This window comes from Bubalus kerabau, chromosome 3 (assembly GCF_029407905.1).
Source record: "Bubalus kerabau isolate K-KA32 ecotype Philippines breed swamp buffalo chromosome 3, PCC_UOA_SB_1v2, whole genome shotgun sequence".
In the NCBI taxonomy this organism is placed as follows: domain Eukaryota; kingdom Metazoa; phylum Chordata; class Mammalia; order Artiodactyla; family Bovidae; genus Bubalus; species Bubalus kerabau.
This window is the reverse complement of record NC_073626.1, coordinates 97,490,601-97,516,067: the sequence shown is the minus strand read 5'-3', so window position 1 is coordinate 97,516,067 and position 25,467 is coordinate 97,490,601. Positions and strand designations below refer to the sequence as shown.

Below are 25,467 nucleotides of genomic sequence, written 5' to 3'. Positions count from 1 at the left end.
AAAAGGTCCTGGTTACTGGCAGAAATATGGCCAGAGGGAGCCATAAATGTAATAAAAAGAGATTTCTCAATTGCAGAAAAGAATCTTAGATTTTCCATCCAGATGGGCAACCCCCTAGGTGGGCTAATTTTGTGAGTCAATCAGACCCAAAGTGTATGTCTAGAGATTACAGAGAAAATAAATAGATCTGTGGGTCACAAATGTCTCACTTGGTCTGAATTCACTGCTTTTCTTTCTCACTCATTTTCACTAGTTGGTGTGTGTGTGTCCCTGTTTTTCTTTCTTTGGTAACACATTTACTGTTAACTTTGATATAGTATAATTTTAGAAATACAGATTGCATTTATTCAGATTTTAAGTTGAATTAATTTATACTTGCTCCCTTCTTTGAAAAAAAAAAAAAAACCAAAAAACAAACTATAAGTGATTTACCGAAGAGACCATACACATACATGATGTATTTGTGTATATCTGCTCCATAGGCTTTTGGTAAAAATTCAATAGTTATTGAACATCCACTGTGTTCAAGTCATCTTGAAGTTTATAAACCTGAATGAAACGTGATTCTTGATGCCTGAATTTTGGTGTGTTACCTCATCTAGAAGCAGTTGATTTTTAACAAGAGGGTAACAACTCCAGTTTTATATCAGAAGCACCTGGAAGGCTTGTTAAAAAATATACCTGTCCAGGCCCTAGCTCTTAGCTTAGGGAAATTCTGATAATAGTCAGGGCCCATCCTGCAGTGCAGTTTTAACAACCTCCCCATGTGAATCTGATACAGGAACCAGAATTAAGAAGCACTACTTTAAGCTAAGAAAGGACTAGCCGCAGGACTGCAGCCACAAGTCAACCAGGTGGGTACCCTGAAATCTACAAAGGGAGAAGTGGCTAAACGCTTTTCTAAGGCTGTCTCTAATTCCTCTGTCTCAGAATGGATAGTATAGTCTGAAGAGCACTCAGGAAGGGCAGGGTTGGGCCCAATCTTCTCAAGAGTACTATAGAGGAATAAAACAGCTACAGCCAAAGACCATCTCCAGAGCCTTTTCAAATGCTCTGTTCTTATTTCTCATGCAAAGCATAGTTGTGTAAATTTTCTCCTTCATTTGACTGGAAAGTCTTTCTCTAGCCAAGGAACACAGTAACCCATTCGTAATAGCTATTTGACAGATATTTGTTTTGAATCCTGCTCATCCAAATCCTGGGGTCCGACCAGGATGTATAAATGTATATATCCATCTGAAAGTTTGTAAATATCCATAAAAGTACATTTGCTTATAACACATTTCAACTGCACAAAAGAATACGTGAATGTGTAACATACACAGGGAAGAAAGAACAGTAAAACAAACACCCATTGACCCACATCCCAGTTTATGACGTAGGAAGTTGCCAATACCCATGAGGTCTCCTGTTGAACAGCTCCTGAAATTTAAATCAGAATACGTGCATTCAATCATTGACTGATTGGTTAATTCATTAACTTGCCAAATGTGCCTGAATGCCTACTAATCGATGTAGACGATTAGTATCTCTTCCGTTGGAGTGGCGTGGGGGTGGGGGTCAAAAGTGATACTTGCCAAAGGTGCTCAGATTGCCTTTTCTGCAAGCAGCCCTAACCCAGCCGGGCCCTCCGGAGCGGGCGTGGTTTCTGCGTGCAGACACTTTGGGCAAAAACTACTCGTCCCGGCAGTCCGCGGGGCGAGTGGGCGGAGCCGGGCCGGGGGCGGGGGCCGGGGGCCGGGCGAGAGGGGGCATTGTGTCGGGAGCGCGGAGCTGCATTTGTCTGCTCTAGGTGCTGGTCGAACTAGCGTCGTGATCGCCGGCGTAGAGCTGGAAGTGTCAGCAGCGATCACTGTCCCGGCGGGAGACCGAGTCCGAGCAACCACGCGCCCGCTGGCCGCTATCGCTGGCAGGGGGCGGCGTGCCAGCGGAGCAACATGCAGATAGGCGCCCAGCGCCCTGACGACCCCTCCCGAGGAAAGGAGGCCGGGGCGGCGCTGGGGCGGCGGGGAGCATGAGGCAGGCCGGGGGGCGGCTCGGCTCGGAGCGCTGCTAGGGAGCGGCGCGCGCTGCACACTCGCCGGGGCGCAGCGGAGGGCGGGGAGCCGGGCTGGTTGCGCCAGCGGGCGGGAGCCGGCCGCCGGGAGCTGTTCTGATTGCCGACGCGGACGCAGGGGGCCTGGAGTAGCCCCCTGCCCCGGCGTGCAGCCAACATGGGCAACGCCGGGAGCATGGATTCACAGCAGACCGATTTCAGGGCGCACAACGTGCCTTTGAAGCTGCCGATGCCCGAGCCAGGTGAACTGGAGGAGCGATTTGCCATCGTGCTGGTGAGTGCGCGGCGGCGGCCGGGAGCCGGGCCCCGGGGCCCAAGACCAGGCGGTGCAGCTGACCCCCGCCCTCTCTCCTTCTCCCCGCGCCGGGAGCGAATCCCCGGTCCCAAGGGGGAGGCTCCCGCTTCGCTTATTGTGGCCTCCTCTCCGTCCTCCTCCGATCTCCCCGCTCCAAGCCTTCTTGGGGTCCCGGGATGGGGCACGGGGATGGGGGTTGGCTGACTGGCCGGCCCCGAACCCATTGTCTGGCGGAAGAGGCACCTCGCAGCGCGTGTGTCGGGGAGGTGCGGCGTGGGCGTGAAGGGAAGGTGGCGCGGGCTTGGAGGAGGGGGCGGCTGGACGCTAAGGCTTTTTGTTTAAGAAAAAAACTCCCCGCAAAGCCCGAGTCCTCGAGAACCATCCAGCGGGCGCCCAGCCGGGGCCCTGCGGGGTTCGGGGCTGATGGGCGCATGTGGCGGGTTGAGGGCGGCGCGGTGTGCGAAGGCGAACTTGGAGGCGGACGTCTGGCTTGGCAGAAGGGAGCTCCCCCAAAAGGGAAAGAGAAGGAAAGCCGCGGCAGTACGGCGTCCCCGTCCCTAAGCGAGGAGGGGGACATCTGAAACCGGCGCAAGAGAAGCTTCGCCTCGGCGCGTTCGTTTTCGTCTTAAATGTTAAAACAAACCACAAAAATGTGCAGTTTTGCGGGGACGTGTTGTAAGCTGTCCTGACTCTAGGGATCCCTCCCCTTCCCTCGCTAAATCTCTGACTCCCTCCCGGAATCCGCTTCTCCTAGCTTTCCAGCTTTGTAAATCTGAGACACTTGAAGACTTCTTTCTGCCTTTCCTTGCTGGGTGTAAGTTTCTGGGCCCCTCCCAGCCTGAGCCTGTCAGTGCTGTGAGCTCAGGAGGGTGTGGCGGTCTCCCCCTCGCCCCAGCAGGCGTCTGGACCGCGGTTAGTCCCCAGACTTCGACTTTTAGTGTCTCAGCCTCTCTTAAGGGGTGTTGGGAGGGAAACATAGATTCGACGCGTTCCTAATACTTGCACTCGTACAGTTGCCTTTTCCTAGCTAGTTACCTGTACATCCTACAATAGTAGGCAGCAAGAGAAACTTGTGCTTAAGGCAGTCGAATTTCGCGTCTGCATACGGGGTTTGGGCATGTAACTTCCCAACTTTGGGGATTGACTAGAGTCTGAAGAACACTGGGACGTTTAAAAAGCCTTTCTTCAGGCCCTTGAAAAGGACTGGTTTAATATGGGGACTGTTCTGGATGGCAGATTAGCTTTGTGCTCTTTGGAAGAAGAGCCCACGAGCTTTTTCACACCACCTGGAAACTCCGGCGTGGCAGTCTCGAGATAGATGAGGCTGCCTGTCTTGCACTCCATGGTCTGAGATCTCACACAGCTGCTCCCATTGTTGTGCAGAATGAAACACTCCGAAATGGAACTGCATGGGCTTAATTACTTATGAAGGCAGCCTGGGTGCAAACTTAACCTGTCTTTCCAGGGACAAACCTTTTTGGTTCAAAATCCTCTTCCTACCAGACTACATGGTTCTTACCTCCTAGCCTTGGGTGATCTGTCTTTCTGTCCATGATGTGCTGGGTGGGTGTGCGTGTGCGGGTCGTGTGTGCTGGGTGTGTGTGTACATACACTTGAAGTGGGAAGGCCAGTGATGCAGGCAAACCAGATAATAGCAATAATACAATTAAGTTCTCAACTGGGATAGCATGTTTTGCATGAGCTTTGAGTTACCCTGCTGATTAATGGCACATGGTATGAATTACCCTTTAGGAAAATAATGTCCTATCATTAATACGGTGGATCTGTGTTACTGTTAAATCTAGAAGGCACAAATTTAATATATAGAAATTCATGTTTCTACATCACAAGCTCTTTGGAGCAGTGGTTACTGTGTAGCTCCTTTTACTGTGTCATACACAAGCACTGGATGCAGTTCCTTTCTCTGTTTATAATATTTTATGCCTTTCAAAACAAACGAACAACAAAACCAAAAAATACCAGGCTGACCTTTTTTGGGTTAAGACAAAGCTTTTGGGAAAGTATCAGCTTGGGGGCCCTCTTGTTAGGGATGCACTTGAACCATGGATGTGGTACGTAACTCTCTCTAGTCAGCTCCAACTGCTCTTCGGAAATCTGTACGGGGAGTTAAAAGGAATCCTTTTTATGGGCTGATAGAAGTACAGAGTTACAGTGACTTCTCTTGTAGTCAGTTTTTTCCTAAAGGTGTCCATGTGATGCTCTCAACTATGCTTTTTCTTCATGAATTACTTAACAAATCAGCTCAAACCATTTAATTCTGGAGATCAAGCTTGAAGGACAGGTTATAGGTTGTAATGTTCAAAGCATGTGTATGGAGGAATTCTCTGCCCTCACACAGTGGGAATCCTTTGGGCATTGTTGATACTAGTTTTATTTCCTATATGATAAAGATCATGTAAGTTTCTGGGAGGAAAACAGGATAGTAATACTGTATAGAAAAGTATACAAATACCTCATTGTAAACTTGGCTTACAGCAGTGATTAAGCCCTCAGATATGAAAAGTAATTCCTCTCACCCCACCAAGCTCTAGAATATTTAAAGCACTGAGGAGGAGTAAATAAAAATTTGAGTAACAGACGTCCATCTATTTATCAAAAATCTTGAGATAAAACCTACTCAATGACTACCCCTTCATCAGTACATGTAAGCGAAACTGTATATCTAGAAAAATACTGGGCATGAATGGAAAGATGGGTTCAGGATGGGGAACACATGTATGCCTGTGGCAGATTCATTTCGATATATGGCAGAACCAATACAATATTGTAAAGTTTAAAAATAAAAAAAAATAAAAATAAAATCCAATCTAGAAATATATAAAAAAAATTGCTGAATTAAGATCAGTGAAGGGATAGACCCTAAAAAGTTCTTTTAATAGGAAAAAAATGGAATTTTTTGAATAGAGATTTCAGTGACTGAACTGTAGTTAATGACTAGTAAAAATTGGATCCAAATCTTGAGTTAAAATCCTCCTAAAGAATCTTATCTCTCCCTGAACCTGTGTTCATCATTATTACAATGATAGTTATAAACCTTATATTTAAGGGAAAAGATTACTGACTCCTTTATATACTTAACTGTTGGCATCCTTGGACCTACCTGTCAGATAGAGCTATAAGGTGATATACCTTTGTGTGTGTACAATGTTTCTGTTACACTCTTCCATAAAAGTGTTTCATAAATTATAAATTCAGTCATCTGCTTCAGTCTTTGTTCCTTTAAAGTATTTTGTATATATTTTGCATATTTCATGAGTAATATTGGCTGTGTTTTTGGGTCCCACACATTTATAATTGTCCAAGTGACTATTATATTTGTTAAACTTTGTCTAATTGTTGGGAATGCACACACACACACACACACACACACACACACTCTCCCATGACCTTTATTCTCAGAGATGATGCTCTGAAGGTGATTTTTGGGTGTGGTGAACAATTGATTGTCCAAGAATAACTCTTTGGACATTAGATGCTCCGTATATTGTTCACTGATTTTTGGCTTGAGGTCACTGTTTACCATTTAAAATGTAAGCCCCTCAATCCCTGTGTCTAGGAGCTGTCCTTTCTGAGTCTCAGAGGAAAAGATAAATTGTAACCCTCAGTCCCGGCTGCCATATCTTGGTGATAGCAGATGTCAGGCTGCTCTGCGAGCAGATTCAAAAACACAGATTTGGAAGTGGTGGCTTAGGGCTGTAGTATCTTATGTTTAACACCGGGAACTACTTTGGTGTGTGATTAGTTTGAGTCAGTTTCCGTTTCAGTTTTTTTCTTGGCGCTGAGGTTGAATGTGGTCACCACACTTAGGAAGAAATGGGAACATTTTCTGAACATCTACTCTGAGTATGCCCTAGGCTTGCATGTTCTCACTGAATCCTCACAATGACTCCAGCTATTGGCAACATTAAAGATGAGGAACTAAGATTACTTAAATTGACTGAAGTTACTTAAGTTATTAGATAGCCAGTCTAGGATTTTTAACCCAGATTTGTATCTCTACTCCCCGCCTCCCCACCCATCCCTAATATTATATTATGCTTCCTTGGGCTTACAACTGGTAAGCAAGAACAAGAACAGAAAGGCCTGGAACCAGCAATATAGCTGTTTAAAAAAAAAATCTTGAATCTGGTGAGTAGAAGTTTCAAAACTATAAAGTTGGCAGAAACGTCTTTGAAGCGACCCAAGTGCGGTGTACTTAATGTTTCTCTTTAGATGTCATTCATTTTGGCATCTTCACTGTGCTATTCTGTCTTCAGGCATGGAGTTAAATATTGATTTGATCCAAAAGTGTACTCTTCAGTTTTTCCTTTCAAGGCAGACTTGAACCGCCTTGTTTGGGAAGACTGGATGTCCCAGATCAGAGCGAAGAGACAGCCTGTCAATGTGATGCATGCACTCCAAATGTAAGGACTTGTGAAAAGGACAAGGAAGGTCAGGTTTTAACATTTCAGTCTATTTCCCTCTGCAAGATGTTGTTCCTTTTCAACCACTTCCATGGAGAGCCTTTGCCGTGAAGTCCACGGAGCAGATGGATGGGTGGGAGTGAAGTTAGGCCATCATCAGAGGTATGCTGATTTATTTTCTCGCTTTTCTCCTGTTGAGAGGAAAAAGGGGAGTGAGAAGGGGGTGGATGGAGTGTTGTTACGACCTCTTCCAGGCAGTAACCTCTTGAGTTGTTTTATTTTCCAGAGTGGGAATATATGTGTACGGTAGTACTTTTCATCATTATCAGGGTGCATTTCTAATAATTTTCTAATAATCTCAATAAAAACTGAAGGTATATTTGGGTTTCTAGGGTAGGGTTGATCAAAAGCTTTTCTCTGAATTATAAATGCTTGGCTCCACTGGGAGACTGGCAGCTGCGTTAAACTGATGAAATGCAGAGGGGAGAGGGTATGTTTGTCCTTAAACCCTTCAGTGATAAGAATTACTTGCACGTGTGGCCTTTCATTTAGCAAAGAGCATTGGCCCCAGGAGTGGCAGATGTGGTTTCTAGAATCATGATCTCCTGCACCAACTTGTGCGAGTGATCTTTCCGGTGATCCTTGGTTTTTCTTCTCTGTAAATGGGAATACCGTTTGACACAACTGTTAGGATAGTCATGAGATTTTTGAAATCATAGCTCTTGGAAGTGTAAAATTTCTGAAACATTGTATTGTGAGCCATATGACTTCTTGTTCATGTTTTGTGTTGAAAGAGTGAGCCGTAGTCTGTGTTGTCTGGAGAGTAGCATTTCCTTGGTAGATGACTGAAAGTCACATAAGCATAAAGAAAAGTGTAATATTTAGAGTTGTCAAAAATTGGAGAAGGAGCTTTCCAATTAGTGTTGCTAAGACAGAAGCTATATGAAAAATGCTGATAATTGGAAAGTCTTGCTGAGCCCAGGATCCAGCTAGTGAATGGCTTGCATGGTACCTTTCTTGGGGGCAGGTCTGCTAACTGCAGGTGTTGGAAATAGAATTATAGCATCCAAGACTGGGGAAGGGTCTCCCTGGAGGCTCCTTCTGGGCTCAAAGCAGCAAAAAAGTAGTATAGGTTTCTGGAAATTCATTCAATTTTATAAAAGCAGTGGCCTGGAGAACTTGGTCTTCATGAACTGTGCTCTTTTCATACTTACGGTTTGGGGAGTAAGGACAAGATGAAGTGGGCTCCCTGGTCCTTGTATCTGAGCAAGTAACAGATAAAAAGTGGCTAACTAAAGAGGCACTGAAGCCAGATGGTTGTATCTCCTTTGCAAGACAGCGCTAGTACCTGGACTCTTCTTAGAAAGGCAGTGAATCCCTGTAAAAGCACAGACTGGAATTGCTTAGGAGGGAAGGTGGGTTCCCAGCTATGAGATGCTTGGCAGGCCCCATCTTGTAGAGAGGCTCTTCGTCTCTAGAGTGGGGACCTTTCCTACCTTCTTCCATTGTAAGAAGTCTATTCAAAGACTTTGGGGTTCCTGGTCTCTACAGAGAGGCTCCTGCATCCTCTTGGTTCTCACCTACCTGAACAGTATAGGTGGAGGTAACTCATGTCTTGTCTTTCCTTTAAGATGGTGTCTGCTCAGACTGTAGGGTGATCTTCCCACTCCTCCCCAGTCACCCCATCCTCTTTTCCCTGCCAGCTGCCAACACCATGGACTATGCTGTTTCCGGTGGATGTGCTATAATTTGGAAGGGATGTCTGAGGAAGAGCTGGAGGATCAGAGAGCTGTTTCCTGAACTGTGGGTCAACTGAGGTCCACAAACGTTGACCAGGATGGCTCGAAATTGGGAAACACCAAGTCCCTACTTGGAAGTATGGTGGTATTTGTTGTAGACAGAAGAGTACTTTCTTTTCACACTCTTAAACTGACCAAGGAAACATGCCCAGTGGCATCGGAGCTCGTGGTGGGCACCTTGTCACAAACTTTCTATAGTTTCTAGGGCACACCAAAACTGTTTCCCTGGACACATCTTCATCATTCTTGTGCCACCTGGAACTGACTTCAGTGACTCTTATTTCACATGTAACCTTCGTCTACTTTTCTTGTTTGCTGAAGAAGCTTTGTTGCATTGATAAGCTGCTGAATCCATTGCCCCAGAAGCTGAAAGCTTTGAGGTGTCTAGTCCTTGCTGTCTCCAGGAGAACCTCCCTTGACTGACTTCTGTATGGTAGATGGTGCACCAGACTTGGTTTATCCTTAAATCTTGTTGGCTTTGGGAAAGGTGTCAAGTCGTTCACATTTTGGCCCCATGTCTGGTGCTGGTCAGTCACCTCTCTCAGGTCCTGCCTTGAGTTGAGGCTTTGCTCAGGAACCTGCCCTCTCTTCCTTGGTGTTTCTTTTCCCTGTGAAGTTTGCCTGAGTACTTTATTTAAAGTAGGTGGCAAAGGGATTGACAAGCCAAAGTGGTGCTTTTCAAACTTGGCTATAGTCAGCATCACCTGGGACCCTCAAAAAGACAGATGCCCGGGTCCCACCCCCCGAGATTCTGATCAGTTCCTCTGGACTGTGACCTGGGTGTCAGAATTTTTAAAGCTCCTTAGATGTGAGTGTGCAGCTGTGGTTGAGAGCCACGTGCCAGAGTAGTTTTTCTCCTCTCCCTCCCTGCCCCAGAGACCAAGCATAAGAGTTAAAACCACAGTGAAAATCTAGAGAAATTAGGCAAAGTTGAGGAGGGTTTAAAAAAAAAAAAAAAAGCTCCTAAAGATACTTGATTCAACTGAAAGCACCAAGATGAGAAATATAGAAGAGATGGGTCAAAGCCTGTTGAATATTAGATTTATTTAACTATGCATTTAAGAAATGGCTGTCAAATCATAATGATAATTTGCAGAGAAAGTTCTATACATTCTAGCTTAAGAGTGAACAGTGACCCTGAGGTTTACTACTGGGATAGAGCAATCAATAAATCGATTGTATTTTTGCTTAGGTCTCTATTCTCAAGCCTAATTTTTTGTTGGTTCAGTGCAGGCTTTTTGCTTTGATCTCTGGTTTTACCACTTACAAAGACTTGATGAGCTTAGCTTCCTGGAGTGAAATTCAAATACACTTGTGAAATGTAAACAACGTTCATTTATTAAGACTACTATAATCAAGGCAAATTGGCATGCTCATATGAGCAATTAGCTTTGAGAATAGAAAGATAAATAGGATGCTAGGTCAAGAATGAACCGATTGTTCTCAGGGTACAACTCTAGTTATTCCTTTAATAGTTAGAAGCAAATAGACATTCCCCTTATTCTTAATCTTGAGCGTTTGGGGTTAGGGGGACAGCATACGAGGTTTTCTCAGCTGAAAGGATAGAAGCAATTATTGGCTCATTTTCATCTGGAAATATAAATCTTTCTAGGTAGTTGGTTTATGAGCAGATGAAGCTTTCTGTTATTTGGGAGAGGGCAAAAGAAGGCATGGATTTTGATGGGAATATTAAAGAATAACGGAATTTTACTTTGGTGGTGAAGGTAAGAAGATGATTTGTACAGTGGCAAAAAGATTGAAAATAATCTCATCTGCCTTCAGTGAACAGTGTCTGTGTGTGTATGTGTAGGAGGAAGCCTTAGGATAACCAGGAGAAGCTAGATAGAACATGATTGGACCTGCACCGTGGCAACAGGGCTTTATGAATTAAGTACCGCTTAATGTCTTATTTGTGGAAAGTTGGGAAACCTACATGGAAAGGTGATGAATGTGTAAAATATTTATAGCTTTGTAGGTCACTTTGAGTTCTTAACCCTTTCAGTCCCCAGTATGTTCAGCCTTCTGCTTCTTCCAGGGAAGCTTTTCCTCTTTAGTGACAGTCTTGCTCAATGAGGATTCTTTCCCTCAAGGACTTCTGCCTGATGAACCTAGGAAGTCAGTTCAGGCCAGGTGTCTTCAGGATGCTATACACTTGAAACTGGTGATTTTCCAGGCATGACCCAAGATCATCCTTCTATTGCCCACTAATGAGGCCATCTAGACATGAACCCTGGAGACTTCGGAACTGTGTGGCCTCCGGGGGTGTAGGACCATCAGCTTCTCCAGTGTCCTTTCATTGTACAAGTTTTGAGTCTCAGGGTAGGCTTTTTGGAAAGCATTTATTTGGATGAGAAATCTTCAGATCATCTGAGAATTTACCAGATCTCAGTCTTCATTTAATGGAGTAATTTTTTAACATTAGACAGCTGTATTTTATTTCACCAGTAATTGTCAGAAATTTCATTAACTTTGCTATAAATTTCTTTTGTTGTTGTTCTTTGGGATGGTATCTCCTAATCATCTATTGGCGAGTAACGTACAAACGGAAACGGGCCTTTTTCATCAGTGTACAGACTGATGGATTTTCGCAGAGTGAAAACAACGCTGTAACCAGCTTGGGTTCAGAAATCAGAGTCGCGGTCTCCTTGTTTTTCTTCACATAAGGTTTGACTTGGCTCCTTGCCTCCCCAGCCGCAGTTGCTCACCTGAACTTACTTTCAGAGTGGCCAGACTTACGTGGAAGAAAATAGGCCCCAGGATTGTGCCTTGTGGTCTGATTCTAAATGGCTCTAACCGTGAGGTTTCTACCACTTCCTTTGAGAGATTTCTTCAGTTCAATCAGGCCTCACCATTAGGAGATATTGACATTACGACATCTTACTGCTGCTTTCAGTTACGTCATCATCGATAACCATAATGGTATTTTTGTTTTTTTTTTTGGTAGATTATCTCTGGTTTTCATAATACTGAGAAAAATATATTTTGATTTGTGTTCCTAGAATAAAGCACGAATGGGGATGGGATTTCCACAGAGACAACGAGCCTGTGCCCTTTGTGGTTTCAATACTTGGAATTAGGTATTTGCAAATACAGGTTTTGTGTATTCACTTTGAAGCCTAAGTTTTAGCCTTTAGAAACCTAAAGGCTAAAAATAATGACTCTTTTGAAATATTAAAAATGCAAGATTAATGTTAAAATATATTAAAAAATATAAGATCGTGAGTCTCATCTTTTGGTTCAGTTTTCTCATCGGAACCCTGTTATGTTACTTTAGACGTCGATCCAGTTTGAGAAGCTCTTTGGCCACGTTTGTTGTCAATGGTTTACCCTCCATCCTCTCCTCTGTAACTTCTGTAGCCCCTGCTCCCTACCCATGCCTGCTTTCTCACTGAAGCCTTCCACAGTCTGGCCTCATAGCTCAGTCAGTAAAAAATCTGCCTGCAATGCAAGAGACCCTGAAAGAAGGAAATGGCCACCCACTCCAGTATTCTTGCCTGGAGAACCCGTGGACAGAGGAGCCTGGCGAGCTACAGTCCTTGGGATTGCAAGAATCAGACACGACTTAGCGGCTAAAACCACCACAGTCTGGCCAGACCCATCTTCTCTCCTGTTTCCTTAGTGCACCCTGACATGGACTTTATGTCTGCTCATAGAGCAGGCTTGTACTTTTCCGCTGCTATGTCTTTCCTCACGTGATTCTCTTGCACATGATGTACTCCCTTTGCTTATTTGCTTCCTTAAAATTATATCTGGCCTTCAAGGTTCTTCTGAAATCCCATCTCTTTCTCATGTCCTTATGGATCCAGCATCAACTTGGGGGAGGTGGGAAAAACAACTCCTTTCTTTGATCTCTTTATAGTGTGATTTATTTCTTTTACTTATGAGGCCTGGGATTAAGTATCACCTTGTGTGAGATGTGTCTGTAAAATAAGGGGATGCTTTTATGTGTAGCTTTGTAGCTACTCATTACCCTGTTGGCCATCTGTTTGTGTCCTTGTTTTATTTGCGAGCTTGTACTATGGGCTCCTGGAAGCCAAGGATCACATCTTACAGGTCCTGGCAGTTTCTCCTTGTCCAGCGCAGTGCTTGGCCCAGGGAAGGGTCTTAGCAGATAATTACTGACTTGGTCAGAGAATTGTGCCTGCTGAAACAGGCCTGGGAATTGAGTAGCTGCTGATCCAAGAACCTATCTAACTGGCCCTTCTGGGCTGATTGTTAATTGCACATAACTTGCTTTTGTGTTGAAATGACACTTTGTCGCAGCTTCTCACTCATCTTGGTACTCCCCATAGCACTTGACTGTAGTAGGTGCCCAGCAACACTAAGCATTCAGAGATGATAAGTTGGCATCATAAGTCAGGCAATGATTTTGCCTGACTCCTTACGGAAAATGGTGAATTAGAAGAGGAGGAAGGCAGTGGAAATGACCAAAGGAGGTCCGTGGTTTTTCACTGTTGCGAAGCCAGGTTGGTGTGTCATGATGAGCTGTCATCGAGTGAGTGGTGGACTGTTCTGTGGGGCTTTCCTTAAGTGAAATGTCCTTCAGAGAATTCCCTTTGTTGCTGGGAGTCAGGCAGGTTTCAGTGAGCAGCATTCCTTAGTGTAGCATTTTAGTGCTTTGTTGTTTGTGAAGTGTTTGCAAATAATCGTGATTCTAAGAGTTCTTAATCCATGAGGGCCTGAAGGTATGTGGCTTGAAGTTACAGAAGAGGGTGGAGAGGTTGGTGAGCTCATCCTAGGTCCTCCATCACTAAAATTTCAGGGGCAGTCCAGGGTCAAATAAGATGCTATTTATGATTTCTGTGCTTTATACGCCTATCTTTAATGCTCTTGGCAGCCCTCAGAGGGAGATATTATCTTCCTTTTACAAATGAGGCAGTGAGGCTCAGAGTGATAAGATGGCTGCTTCCTAAGGATGGAGGCATGATTTGAATCCAGGGCTGTCTAATGAGAGAACGCACTCATTTCTACTGTATCACACTATGTGTATTTTCAAGTTAGTTATAAGAAGACCCTAAATGTTGGCCTCTTATTTTTCATTCTTCATGTACCCTCTAGACTAAATTCACTTATATAAAAGCTGTCCCTTGAGTGTATGAGTCTTGCATCAATATAGTGATAGATGTTCTGAGGGTTGAGAGGCTGATGTAGTAATCACTCAGTCCTGACCCCACAAACTGTGGCCCTCCAGGCTTCTCTGTCTATGGGATTCTCCAAGCAAGAATACTGGAGTGGTTTGCCATTCCTTTCTCTAGAGGATCTTCCCAACCCAGGGATCAAACCCGGGTCTTCTGCATTGCAGGCAGATTCTTTACCATTTGAGCTACAGGGAAGTCCTGAGAATTGAGAGGGAAAGCATCATTTCTGTATTTTGAGTGTTCAGAAACAGTTTCCTTGGAATAGGGAGTGGAGCGATGTTAGCTTTGTCCCAACCACCGCTAGACTACACTTTTTATTCTACATTGTACAGTTTTGCTCACGTGTCACTGCTTAAGAAGGGTTTACATCTTAATTACACAGTCTGGGAGTGTTTATCAAGCACTTGCTATGTGCTGTGGGCTCTAGAGGATGTGGAGCTGCATGAGGCCCACCAACTGTCTGCCCTCATGGAACTTACATTCCAGCAGTGGGAAGGGATGGTGGGGGCAGCCAGGCGTGAAAGGGGTACATCACGCATGCTTGCTCTCGTGCTCAGTCATGTCTGACTCTCTGTGACCCATGGCCTTTAGCCTGCCAGTCTCTTCTGTCCATGGAATTCTCCATGCAAGAGTACTGGAGTGGGTTGCCATTTCCTTCTCCAGGGAATCTTCCCGACCCAGGGGTTGAAACCAGATCTCCTGTATCTCCTGCCTTGGCACAGATACATAAATGGACCTGAATTTCCAATGCTGGGAAGTGCCGTGAGGAGAATAAAATAGGTGTTGTGAGGTGGTTTCCTCTCATTTAAGATCTGACTGATGCATAATTACATGGCGATAGAAATCACAGTGGTAATTGCTTCTGGGGAGAGAGACTGAGGCACACGAAATCCCTAGAGTGATGAACATGTTCTCATCTAGACTGGAGTGTTGGTTTTACAAATGTAACCTGTCAAAAATCATCAGATTGTACACTGTAGATGTGAATTTCACAGCATAAAATTGACTTTCATTAAAAAAAAAAAATCCTAAGATCTGACTGATGGGGGTCAGGCAGGGATGAGCTCACCAGCAGGTGTAATTTAGGGCTTGATTTGTCAAGCCCTAGGGCCAGGAGGGGGTTCCTCGGACCCCGGGGCAGCCGAAGGGAACAGGGAGAGGAATGTCCTCAGTTCCTGTGGCTTCAGACTTGACAGGTGGGGAAACCTCTGGAAGGCTGGGCCTGGGGCTGCAGGAGGCTGTTCCCTTTGCCATAGCGGAGCTGTTCCTTGTGTTAATAATTGGCTCTGTCGTCACAGCTCTCTGCCACTTGTTGAATTCAATAGATTGTTGAACAAATTGCAGTCTTGTCACTGTTCTGGGCCCGTGAGACATCCAGTTGGGGAAGGGAGTGTTTGATTAGTGTAGCAGTTCTCACTAAAGGCCCTCTGAAGGGACCCAGTGCTTGGAATGGCCATGGCCATTTTATCTACTTAAAGCCATGGGTTGAAATGCAGCTTTTTTTTTTTTTAAGCTATTATTTGCTGCTAATTTGTTGCTCAGACCTTTCTCTTCTTTTTCTTTCTTTCCTTAAATATTTTTATGTACTTTTAAAGAGCATGTGACAATTTTACATAGAGGTTTGAATCAGAAGTTAAAAGTAAGGTAAGTTGGTATAATGAATTATCCCTGAAGTCCCTTAAGTGGCTCATCAGGGTAGTGTATACATGATTCTGGATAAACAACCTTAGAAAGTAGTTCTCGGGCGTGTTAACATTTGAGACCTCTGAGCTTGACTGAAGGAGAAAAGTCCCCATGCAGATGCCAGGTTCTCCCGATCGATCATTTGCCTCTCAGACCTCCAGCAGTGGCCGGACAGTGGGTGGGAATGCTATGACATCTTCCTGCGTTAGGCTTACTCCATTCAGTACCCTACTAAACCTTTTAATACGTACCAGGGAAGTTGTTTCTTGTGAGGATTTTAAGGCAGCCCTCAAGTTAAATATGGGTTGGATACGTGAACAGCCGCAGTAAAGATAAAGGTCACTGATTGTGCATTTCTTGGGCTTCCCCGGTGGCTCAGATGCTAAAGAATCTGCCTGCAATGTAGGATACCCAGGTTCGACCCCTGGGTTGGGAAGATCCCCTGGAGGAGGCCATGGCAACTCACTCCAGTATTCTTGCCTGGAGACTCCTATGGGCAGAGGAGCCTGGTGGGCTATAGTCCATGGGCTCAAGTTAAATGTGGTTGGGTGCATGAACAGCAGGAGTAACAGTAAAGGGCATTGATTGAGTGTTTAATTTCTTCTGTCAACATGAAAGATGACCCGAGACACCTGAAAGGTAGGGATCACCCTGTTCCATCTAGGAGAAGCTCAGGATTCTAGAAGTGAAGGACCTTGCCTGAGGACGCACATTTCTAGGAGATACTGGAGCTGAAAATCAAACTTTGCTAACTCGAAAGCTGTGCTCCTAACATACTGTTTTCTCTCAATTATGAAAGTATAATACAAATATACATATAAACGTTGTGGTTCAGAGCAAATTGAAAACCCTGTGAGGATAAATTCGGTAACTTTTTATTTCTATAGTAATTTTCTTGGTATATGCCCAGAACCAAGCTTAACTATATGTCCTTCAAAAAAGAAAATTGAAGATAAAATAAGAACTGAATGAATAAGCCACTGTCCACTGTTGATATAGTAAAGGCCAAGTAAGCTTGTGATCAAATTGGCTTTTTTCTAGTAACAGTTGTCCTCTGAAGGCTTTCTGAAGGCTCTCTTTCAGACAACTGTCTCTGAACCTTTGTTTTTTTTACATCTCCCTAGTAAAATGGCTGTGTTGTTACAGCTTGCAGGCTTGGAATAAGCCTTTTGATCACCCCTCAGTGATAACCCACAGTTTTGGACTTCGTTGGGAGGGATTAACCCTATTATCTTGTATTAACCAGCTTGATGTGGGGTTGCTTATTTTTAATAAAACCCATGTCATCCCATTCATTTCATTCAGCAAACGTTTTTTAAAAATTAATTTGTGCTAGGTCCTAGTTGCTGCACTTGGGATTTTTAGTTGTGGCATGCTGACTCTTAGTTGGAGCATGTGGGATCTAGTTGCCTGACCGGGGATTGAACCCAGGCCTCTGCATTGGGAGCAGAGACTTAGCTGCTGAACCACCGGGGAAGTACCTCAGCAAATGTGTTTTTTTGGGTATCTGCTCCAAGCTGCTGCTGCTAAGTTGCTTCAGTCGTGTCCGACTCTGTGCGACCCCATAAACGGAAGCCTACCAGGCTCCCCCGCCCCTGGGATTCTCCAGGCAAGAACACTGGGAGTGGGTTGCCATTTCCTTCTCCAATGCATGAAAGTGAAAAGTGAAAGTGAAGTCGCTCAGTCGTGTCCGACTCTTAGCGACCCCATGGACTACAGCCTACCAGGCTCCTCCATCCATGGGATTTTCCAGGCAAGCGTACTGGAGTGGGGTGCCATTGCCTTCTCCGCTGCTCCAAGCTAGGCACTGTTAAAGCTTCAGGAGTTGGTGATAGACAGGGAAGCCTGGCGTGCTGCAGTCCATGGGGTCAAGAGTTAGATACAACTGAGCGACTGAACTGAGGCACTGTTAAGATGCTGTGACACAAAGGTGCATAAAGCGTCATCTCTACCTTTGAGTTAATTGCCTAGTGGGAGAGGTAGGCAGACAATGGAAATATGGTGTTTTTAAGGTGTTTATCATGCATTTATGTGCTATATATATAATGGGATCTATAGAAGGGTATGTTAAGGTTAAATTCTGATAAATCTTGACAAGTTAATACATAAGGCCTAAAGTTGTAACTCAACCCAGGGATGGAACCTGAGTCTCCTGTATTGGCAGGTGGATTCTTGACCACTGCACCATTTGGAAACCCTGGTATCCTTTTAATCTGCCTTTATTAAAGTGTTAATTGGAGGCAATAGCTGAGGACTCGTCAAATGGGACTCCTGTGTATCTCACAGATGACTTTAGTGAAATCATTAAATGTGAAGAGCGAGGTCTGGTCCATTGTGTGCGGCCTCTGCTTGGGTATTTTATCCTGACTTTTTTTTGTCCTTTCTAGAAGAAAAAGCCTGTTGTTCAGGGCGTTGGGTTTTTCTATTTCAAAGCTAATGAAAGTGTTAACATCTTCATAATTGGAGCTGACGAGCACCATGCAATGTACCACAGTGTGACCAATAGGCAGCTGGTTCACATGAGAAAATACACTCAAGGTCATGACCATCTGGGCCTTAAAGAAACTGCGGTTGGCGTTTTGTTTGGCTCCAGCTTCAATCTGGGATGGGCGGAGTCATTCGGACTTTAGTCTGAATTCCAGTAGTGGCAGAAAAAAAAAAGGATTTATGTAACTGGTGTGTAGATGGCCTTCTGCTTGAGATAAGAGCATTGTCCAATGAAAGCTTCGTCCTTGTTTCAAATCAAGAATAGAGTGTCACCTGATTCGACCTAGGAAGCCAAGTCATAAGTCACTACATGCTGTATTCCCCCAGTAACCCCTTGCTCTATATTTTTTTCAGAAGATTCCTTGTTTGATTATCTTATCTACACAGTAAATCTTGCTGAATCAAAGCTTATGAAACTGAGCCCAGTCCCAAATCAGATCAGTATAATACCAGCATCCTGAAGTGGGAGCCTAGAATTTTCTGAAGATGCTTTTACACACTTTTTTTCTTATTCACTTTCCAAGGAGGGAGATTGTTCTTTTTCTTTCCACTGATAAATGTCACTTATGCCCTAAATTTTATGGTGGCATTCTACTTTTTAAAGTTGCTCAGATTAAAGAGTATTTGATAGAACTGTCAGGCTAGTGTGATAACATGCTCTGTTCCCAGACCCCTGAGGGTTCTTAAGTCTCAGGAGCTGAAGCTGTGTGCATGTTTTTTCTCAGTGCCCTATTTCCATATCAAATAGCCTTAGTTTTTGGATTTTAGTAATGAAGGTATGAACCCAATCTGTCAGGCTTATTATGCCCTTTATTGTAGTCCTTAGTCAGCTTAGAATTGCACGAAAGGAAGTAATAAGCCAGCTCTAAGAAGGTCCAGATGAAAAGGATTATAACATGGTACAGAAATATTAGCATGCCCGCCCCAGCGGAGTGACTCATTCCTTTTGGAGTATCCATTTTGACAGGTTTTTTGAATCGCACACCAATCACAATGTTGGTGTTTTTGGCCGCGTTAGTGTTTTACCCTAACGTTCATAATGGTCACTGCCAAAAGGGAACAGAGAGGAGAATCGTAAATGAAACATAATAGCATCACAAACATTTATTTTTTTTCTTGAGCAGGAACAAAATTGGGAATTAGCTGATGTCTTTTCCATCACCGCCCCCCCCCCCACCCCTACCCCCTGAGAAAACCACCACTTATCCCAAAGAAAATAAGACCCTGGAGGGTCATCCCCCGTCTTTGGCTGTTGCAACTGTGCTTCTTCTTATGCTTGTTTCCATTCGAGTTTCACTTCCCAAGCCCTCTCCTCTAGAAATCATTCTTTTAGAGCTTAAGGGTTTTCTCCTGATGTCTTGGTGACTAAGCTTGCTTTGGGCTTGTTCCACCTTGGACTGCATGTTGTTCCTCTGGGAAGAAACTCCTGTGCACTTCAAAGGAGCAGCGGATACACAGGGTGTATCCAGAAATAAAACTTTGACCCTTTGTCTCTCATCTTTTCCTCTCTCTCTCTTAACAGGCATCCTTTTCTTCTGTGCAAACAGACCCTTGCAATTGTTGTCGTCTGTCCTGCTGTTAAATGGCTTGCATCCCTGCTGCAAATATGTGCTGCAGTTTTATGCAGAAATCTCCTTCCATGCACTTTAGTGCTGTGCGGTGCATGTGGACTTTCTGGCCTGTGTCCTTCACTATGGAGGTTCCCATGTGGTTCAGTGGGTAAAGAATCTATCTGCCTGCTATGCAGGAGACCTGGGTTGGATCCCTGGGCTGGGAAGATCCCCTGAAGAAGGAAATGGAAACTCCAGTATTCTTGCCTGGAGAATCCCCATGGACAGAGGAGCCCCGCGGTCTCTAGTCTATAGGGTCACAAAGAGTCAGGAATGACTGAGTGCACACGCTTTACTATGAGAAATTGTTCTAATGGATATGTTCTTTTTTTTTTAATTTAACTTTTTGTTTTGTATTGAGGTATAGCCGATTAACATGTTGTGATAGTTTCAAGTGAACAGCAAGGGACTCAGCCATACGGATACACGTATCTGTTCTCCCCCAAACTTCCCTCCTCTCCAGGCTGCCATATAACATTGAGCAAAGTTCCCTGTGCTGCACAGTAGGTCCTTGTCGGTTATCCATTTTAAATATAGCAGTGTGTACATGTCCATTTCAAACTCCCTGACTATCCCTTCCTTGCTCCCCGGCCCTGCAGCCACAAGTTCATTCTGTAAGTCTGCGAGTCTCTTTTTGTTTTATACCTAAGTTCCTTTGTATTATTTATTTTTAGATTCCATAGATAAGGGGTGTCTTACGATATTTCTTTGAATTTTTCACTCTGAATGACCATCTCTGGGTCCATCCATGTTGCTACAGATGGCATTATTTCATTCTTTTTAATGGCTGAATAATATTGAATGGAAATGTTCTTAATGGAATAGACCTGACATTAGAGAATAGTAGGATGAAATACCCATAGCCCTGTAGAAATACTGTCCAAGCTTCTCTGTCCTCTTCTTCCTTCGCTATTCAGAGGAAACCTATCCTGAATTGTCATGTATCCTTCCCCTATGGCTCAGTGGTAAAGAATCTGCCTGCAGTGCAGGAGACTCAGGAGATGCTGGTTTGCTCTCTGGGTCAGGAAAAGCCCTCCTCCGGGAGGGCATGGCAACCCACTCCAGTATTCTTGCCTGAAGAATCCCATGGACAAAGGGGCCTAGCAGGGATCGTAAAGAGTTGGACATAACTGAGTAAACATGCACTCCCTATGCACATTTGACAAAAATAAAGTTTGTAGAAATGGTATCTTAAGGCATGTGTCCTTTCAGATCTTCGTGCATTTGGTTGGAGAAGTACTCACTTTGATGTATGTAGCTCTGGGTCAGTTAACTTTTGAGTCATATTCATTGGGTTCCATAAATCATTTACTGTTGGTCTTCATTGTTTGTGGATTCTGGCTTTGCAAATTTGCCTATTCGGTGAACATTTGTTTATAGTCCCGAAGTCAGAACTTGTGGTACTTTTGTGGTCATTCATGGATCACAGGGTGGTGAAAAATTTGAGTCACCCGATGAGCAGTTTTCCAGCCGAGGTCAAACAGGTGACTGTCAGCTTCTTGTTTCCGCTCTCTGTCAATGAGTGTCCTTCTGTATTTTGTTTAGTGGCATTTTCCACATTTTTTGTGCTTTTTGCTGGTGATTTTGCTGTGTAAAATGGCCTCTAAATGGAGTGCTGAAGTGCACTCTAGTGTTCCTGAGTGCAAACTGACTGAAACGTGCTTATGGAGAAAGTACATGCATTGGATAAGCTCTGTTCAGACATGACTTAGCTGTTGGGTTGAGTTCAATGGTAATGAATCAACACTATATATTATAGTAACATTAAACAGAAATACACGTAACAATTTTATGTATTGATGTGACCAGAGGCTCAGAGAAACCTGACCAGTGGTGAGGTAGGACCTACCGGGGATCATCTTGGGTTTGATATTGAATTTCTAAGCCATCTTTGATTTAGGTGGGGGGATTCTTAATATTGAGCTATTTTTTTTAATCACCATTTACAAAGATATTGAATAGTTTTGGAAGAAGGGGAGATTTTGTAGGTTCTGTCTTACCCTATTTATTCGCTCAAGTGAGGATTCCCAGGTTGCGCTGGTGGTAAAGAACTCAACTGCCAATGCAGGAAAGGTTAAGAGATGGGAATTCTATCCTTGGGTTGGGAAGATGCCCTGGAGGAGGGCATGGCAAGCCACTCCAGTATTCTTGCCTGGGAAATCCCATGGACAGAGGAGCCTGGCGGGCTGCAGTTTATGGGGTTGCAAAGAGTCGGACACGACTGAAGCGACAGCGTGTGTATATGTGCACGCACGCACACACATACACACATGAAGTGCAATAATAATCTTTACCAGTTTTTGAGGACTTTGTATGGGTCAAGCACTCTGAGTGCTCCTTGTGTATTTCTCAGAATAATCCTGTTATTTTAATAATTTACTTAGTAAATGGTTGGGTGTGATTTGAACTAGGCCACTCTGGCACCATAGCACATGTTCAGCTACTTTGTACCCTCTTGATGAAGATAGAGGGTGGGGTAGGGGTGAGGGTGGGGTGCCGGTTGGGGCTAGGGGTGAGGGCTAAGTGGGCGTGGAGTAGATATCACTTGGAAGGTGCCATCCCTTGATAACAAACTGTGGACTGTGACCCCAAAGGACTGCTTGTTGGAATGCCACTACTTGTATTAATTTCTCATTATCAGATAGGAGAAACTGCAACCAAAGCATAATAAAGGGAGTTCTATAAGCTACCAATAGCATCATCATTCTTCACATCTAGACATCTCATTTGCTCCTAGGAAGGTGAATGAACTCTATGAGATTTACTTCTCAGTAAGGTGAATGAGAACAATTGATGTCGTTTCTTAGAATCAGAGACTTTTTCCTTATTAATGAATGATCTATGTTTTTACCTTCTGAAAGTAAATCTTCATGGCTGAGCTTGAAAGAATTAAGTTTATTCTTTGAATCGTGGTCTTTCTCATTCTTGAATGCAGCTGAAGGTACAATATTTTTCTGTTCATGTATAAGTTGTGTAACTCCAAATAAAAAACAAGTTTCATAAAGTAATACTTTACTAAGTGGATTCTACTCCAGTTTTTTAATACCATTATATTCTTTTAAAACATGGTTGTCTTATTTTAGATGGAAAAGATCTGTTATAGCTAAATTCCAGGAATTGTTTGTAATATAATATTGAAGGAACCTGGTCAGACATCATTTAAATCCCTCAGCTCGTTAAAGCCCACACCAAAGAAATTGTTTACTCCTTAGATTTGATCTTCAGACTCTTCCTTAGGTCTTTGATGCGTTGCCAATGTCTTTTCCTTGTGGTTATGCTGAGATTGGAAACATTTGCTTTATAAAATTTTTGACTCCTTAATAAACAGTGAAGGAGAATTAAGACTCAAGAGGGTATTGAGAAGAGGGCTTAATTTTAGCAGGTATGGCAATATCTTTGGATCTGTAGCCTCTTTTTTTCTCAAAGAACATCTGGAAAATACTACACTTCGTAAAAGAAACTTTTTCATTCTGATAACTTGTGATTTATGTCTCCTAGTTTTGCCTATGTGCTGGGAATCGGGATAGTAACACCGTTGTGCAGAGTTTTGTTAGAAATTTAGTTTGATAGCTTCACTTAATTTTAACTCAGTGAAATGCTTCTACTAAAATAAAAATGAGAAACAAAAGCCACAGGGCCAGCTTTTGGGGTATCTGTGCTAAATTGTTAGTGAGCCATTTCTGAGGCTGTATTTTTGCTTTCTTTCACATAGACTTCTAAACTTCCTGATAACTTTATAGATAATTGTTCTCCTTTGTTATGTCTGTGTTTCTATTGCATCTGCTCCTCTTCAGTAGGAAAATAGATCACGATGGAAGGTGGTGTGATTCTTTGTTTCTGCTTTACGTTTGCAGATCTTTACAGGTAGCATCTTTCTCAACAAATCATTCACATTCCTGGGTTTATGTTTCTGATTTAGAGTTTAACTGTGAGGACCAGAGACTTAAACCCAGGGATTTTAATCCCACCTTGCCAGCCACATCCCTGAGATCTCCTGTATTTTAACTTCATCATCTGCAAATAGGAATAAATACTGCTCTTACCATATCAGAGCATTGATGCGGGAAAAATCCTGCAAAGAGCTTTGGTAGAAGGAAGTTCTTTGATGCCTAATAATGTGAAAAGAGGAGTTACACTTGACTGCAAAGTCGTGTTACTGTAACATTACCAAATAGAACAGCAGTTTATATTCAACGTGACTGCGAAACACATTTAAATGTAATTTTTTCTACTAATGCAAATAATATATTCTCAGGTGGAGGATTGGGAAATGCAGTTTAGAAATAAATGTGGACATTTCTAATTCCATTGCCCAGCGATAAGCACTGGTAACTATTTTGGTGTACATATTTCCAGTATGGTTTGTTTTCTTGTGTGCATCCATATCATGAATGTCTTTAATTTGAATTTCTGAGTGCTTGCAAATTGTTACAGTGATGGGCATTTCACAGTTGATTTAACTAGTTGCTTCTTGTTTTGAGTCTCAGGATGGTCTGTCTCTTAAACTCCATCTAGATGAATATCCATGTAGCTGAGTCTTGGCACACATTTCTAAATCATTTCCTTAGGATGACGTTGGATACAGTTTAAAGAGGTAGTTCAGAGTGTTTAAAACAAAACAGATATTAGGAGAATTAGATTCGACTTTTAACTTTGCCACTCATTGTGTTTGTAATCTTTAAATCACTTTCTTTCCTTTAAATCTTTAAATCATTTTTCTTTCTCAGTCGCAGGTAAAATGAGTGAACTCCTGAAGGGGATTTTAATTCTGACTGCAGTCATTTGGGATATTTTACAGCTAAGGAAACTAGAACCAAAATGGACTGTAGTGTCTCCTCTAATGAATTCTGTGTTTGGTTTTCTCTCTCTCTCTTTTTTTTTTTTTTTTTTTTTTTTTTTGGTGATATAGCAGATACTGAGCAGTCTGTGGTGCTTTAAGAGTCATGATCATTGATAATCATTGATGACAATTATTTGTGTCTGAAGCTGAGCCTATTCTGACTTCAGGAAGCCCCTTCATTGACAAAATTTCACTTACTAAGTTATTGTTTAGTTTGCCATTGTTTCCTCTCAAATCAGTCCCGTCTGCTGATGAATGGAGGAATGAAGCGTGGGCAGTCTGTACATGGAATACTAGGTGTGTGTATTGTAAAAAGAATTGACGTATTGATCATGCTACAACATGGATGGACCTAGAAAACGCCATGCAGAGTCCAAGAAGCCAGCCACAAAAGATCACCTCTCATAAAAGTCCATTTGTTGCGAGTGCCCGTAAGAGGCAAATCCAGAGAGTCAGAAAGTGGGTTAGTGGTTACTTAGGGCTAGGTGAGGGGGTGACCCTAGGAAGGGGGTGTTATGGTGGGCCATAACTACAGGGGACAGAGTTTCTTGTGGAGGTGATAAAAACATTCTGAAGTTGATTGTGCTGAAGGTTGCAAACACTTGAATATACTAGAAACTATTGAATTGTGTAATTTAAGTGGATGAATTGTACGGTGTGTGACTGATCTCAAAAAAGCTGTTACCAGAAACAGCGCGCGCGCACACACACACACACACACACACACACGAAGTCCTCTTCTAAAAACCTTTTCAAGTTTCTAGGTGTTTGAATTATAGCTAAATGGAAGTTGATGTTACCATTCTTTCCTCAGAAACTGTTTGAATCTCAGTGTGGGAGGCTGACTGAATTTATAAGGCTCTGCTCTTCCCATTTGGAATTTCTCTGGGAGCTTTTCCCAAGATACTAATCCCAACAGTTTCTCAGCTGTCAATCTTATTTCCCAGGATTTCTAAAGTACCTTGTAGGATATACTCCTTCTGGATGTTTCTGAAAAGTCAATTATTTTGATAGCCTCAATTGTGGTGTCTGATAGACGAAGCTGTTCATTAATTTTGCCATAACAGACCCCAGGTATTGTTGTTCAGTCGCTCAGTCATGTCTGACTCTTTGTGACCCCATGGACTGCAGCACG

At 43.3% G+C, this 25,467-nt stretch overlaps 1 protein-coding gene across 9 annotated transcripts in view; it reads left to right on the top strand.

Annotated features, from left to right (window-relative positions):
* Positions 1–799: 799 nt before the first annotated feature.
* FMNL2 (formin like 2) overlaps positions 800–25,467 on the top strand; it is a 333,194-nt gene continuing 308,526 nt past the window's right edge. For 5 of the 9 annotated variants that reach the window (XR_008711915.1, XM_055572544.1, XM_055572548.1 and 2 more), the window contains exon 1: positions 1,873–2,330. Coding sequence is in view for 6 of the 9 variants with exons in the window: in XM_055572544.1 (XP_055428519.1) it covers positions 2,214–2,330 (117 nt within the window). In the remaining 3 variants the exon portion in view is untranslated. Of the gene's footprint in view, positions 855–1,872; positions 2,331–2,512; positions 2,618–6,131; positions 6,501–6,889; positions 6,938–25,467 lie in introns of those variants that run through there. The other 4 variants (XM_055572551.1, XM_055572549.1, XM_055572552.1 and 1 more) reach the window with 4 other exon arrangements.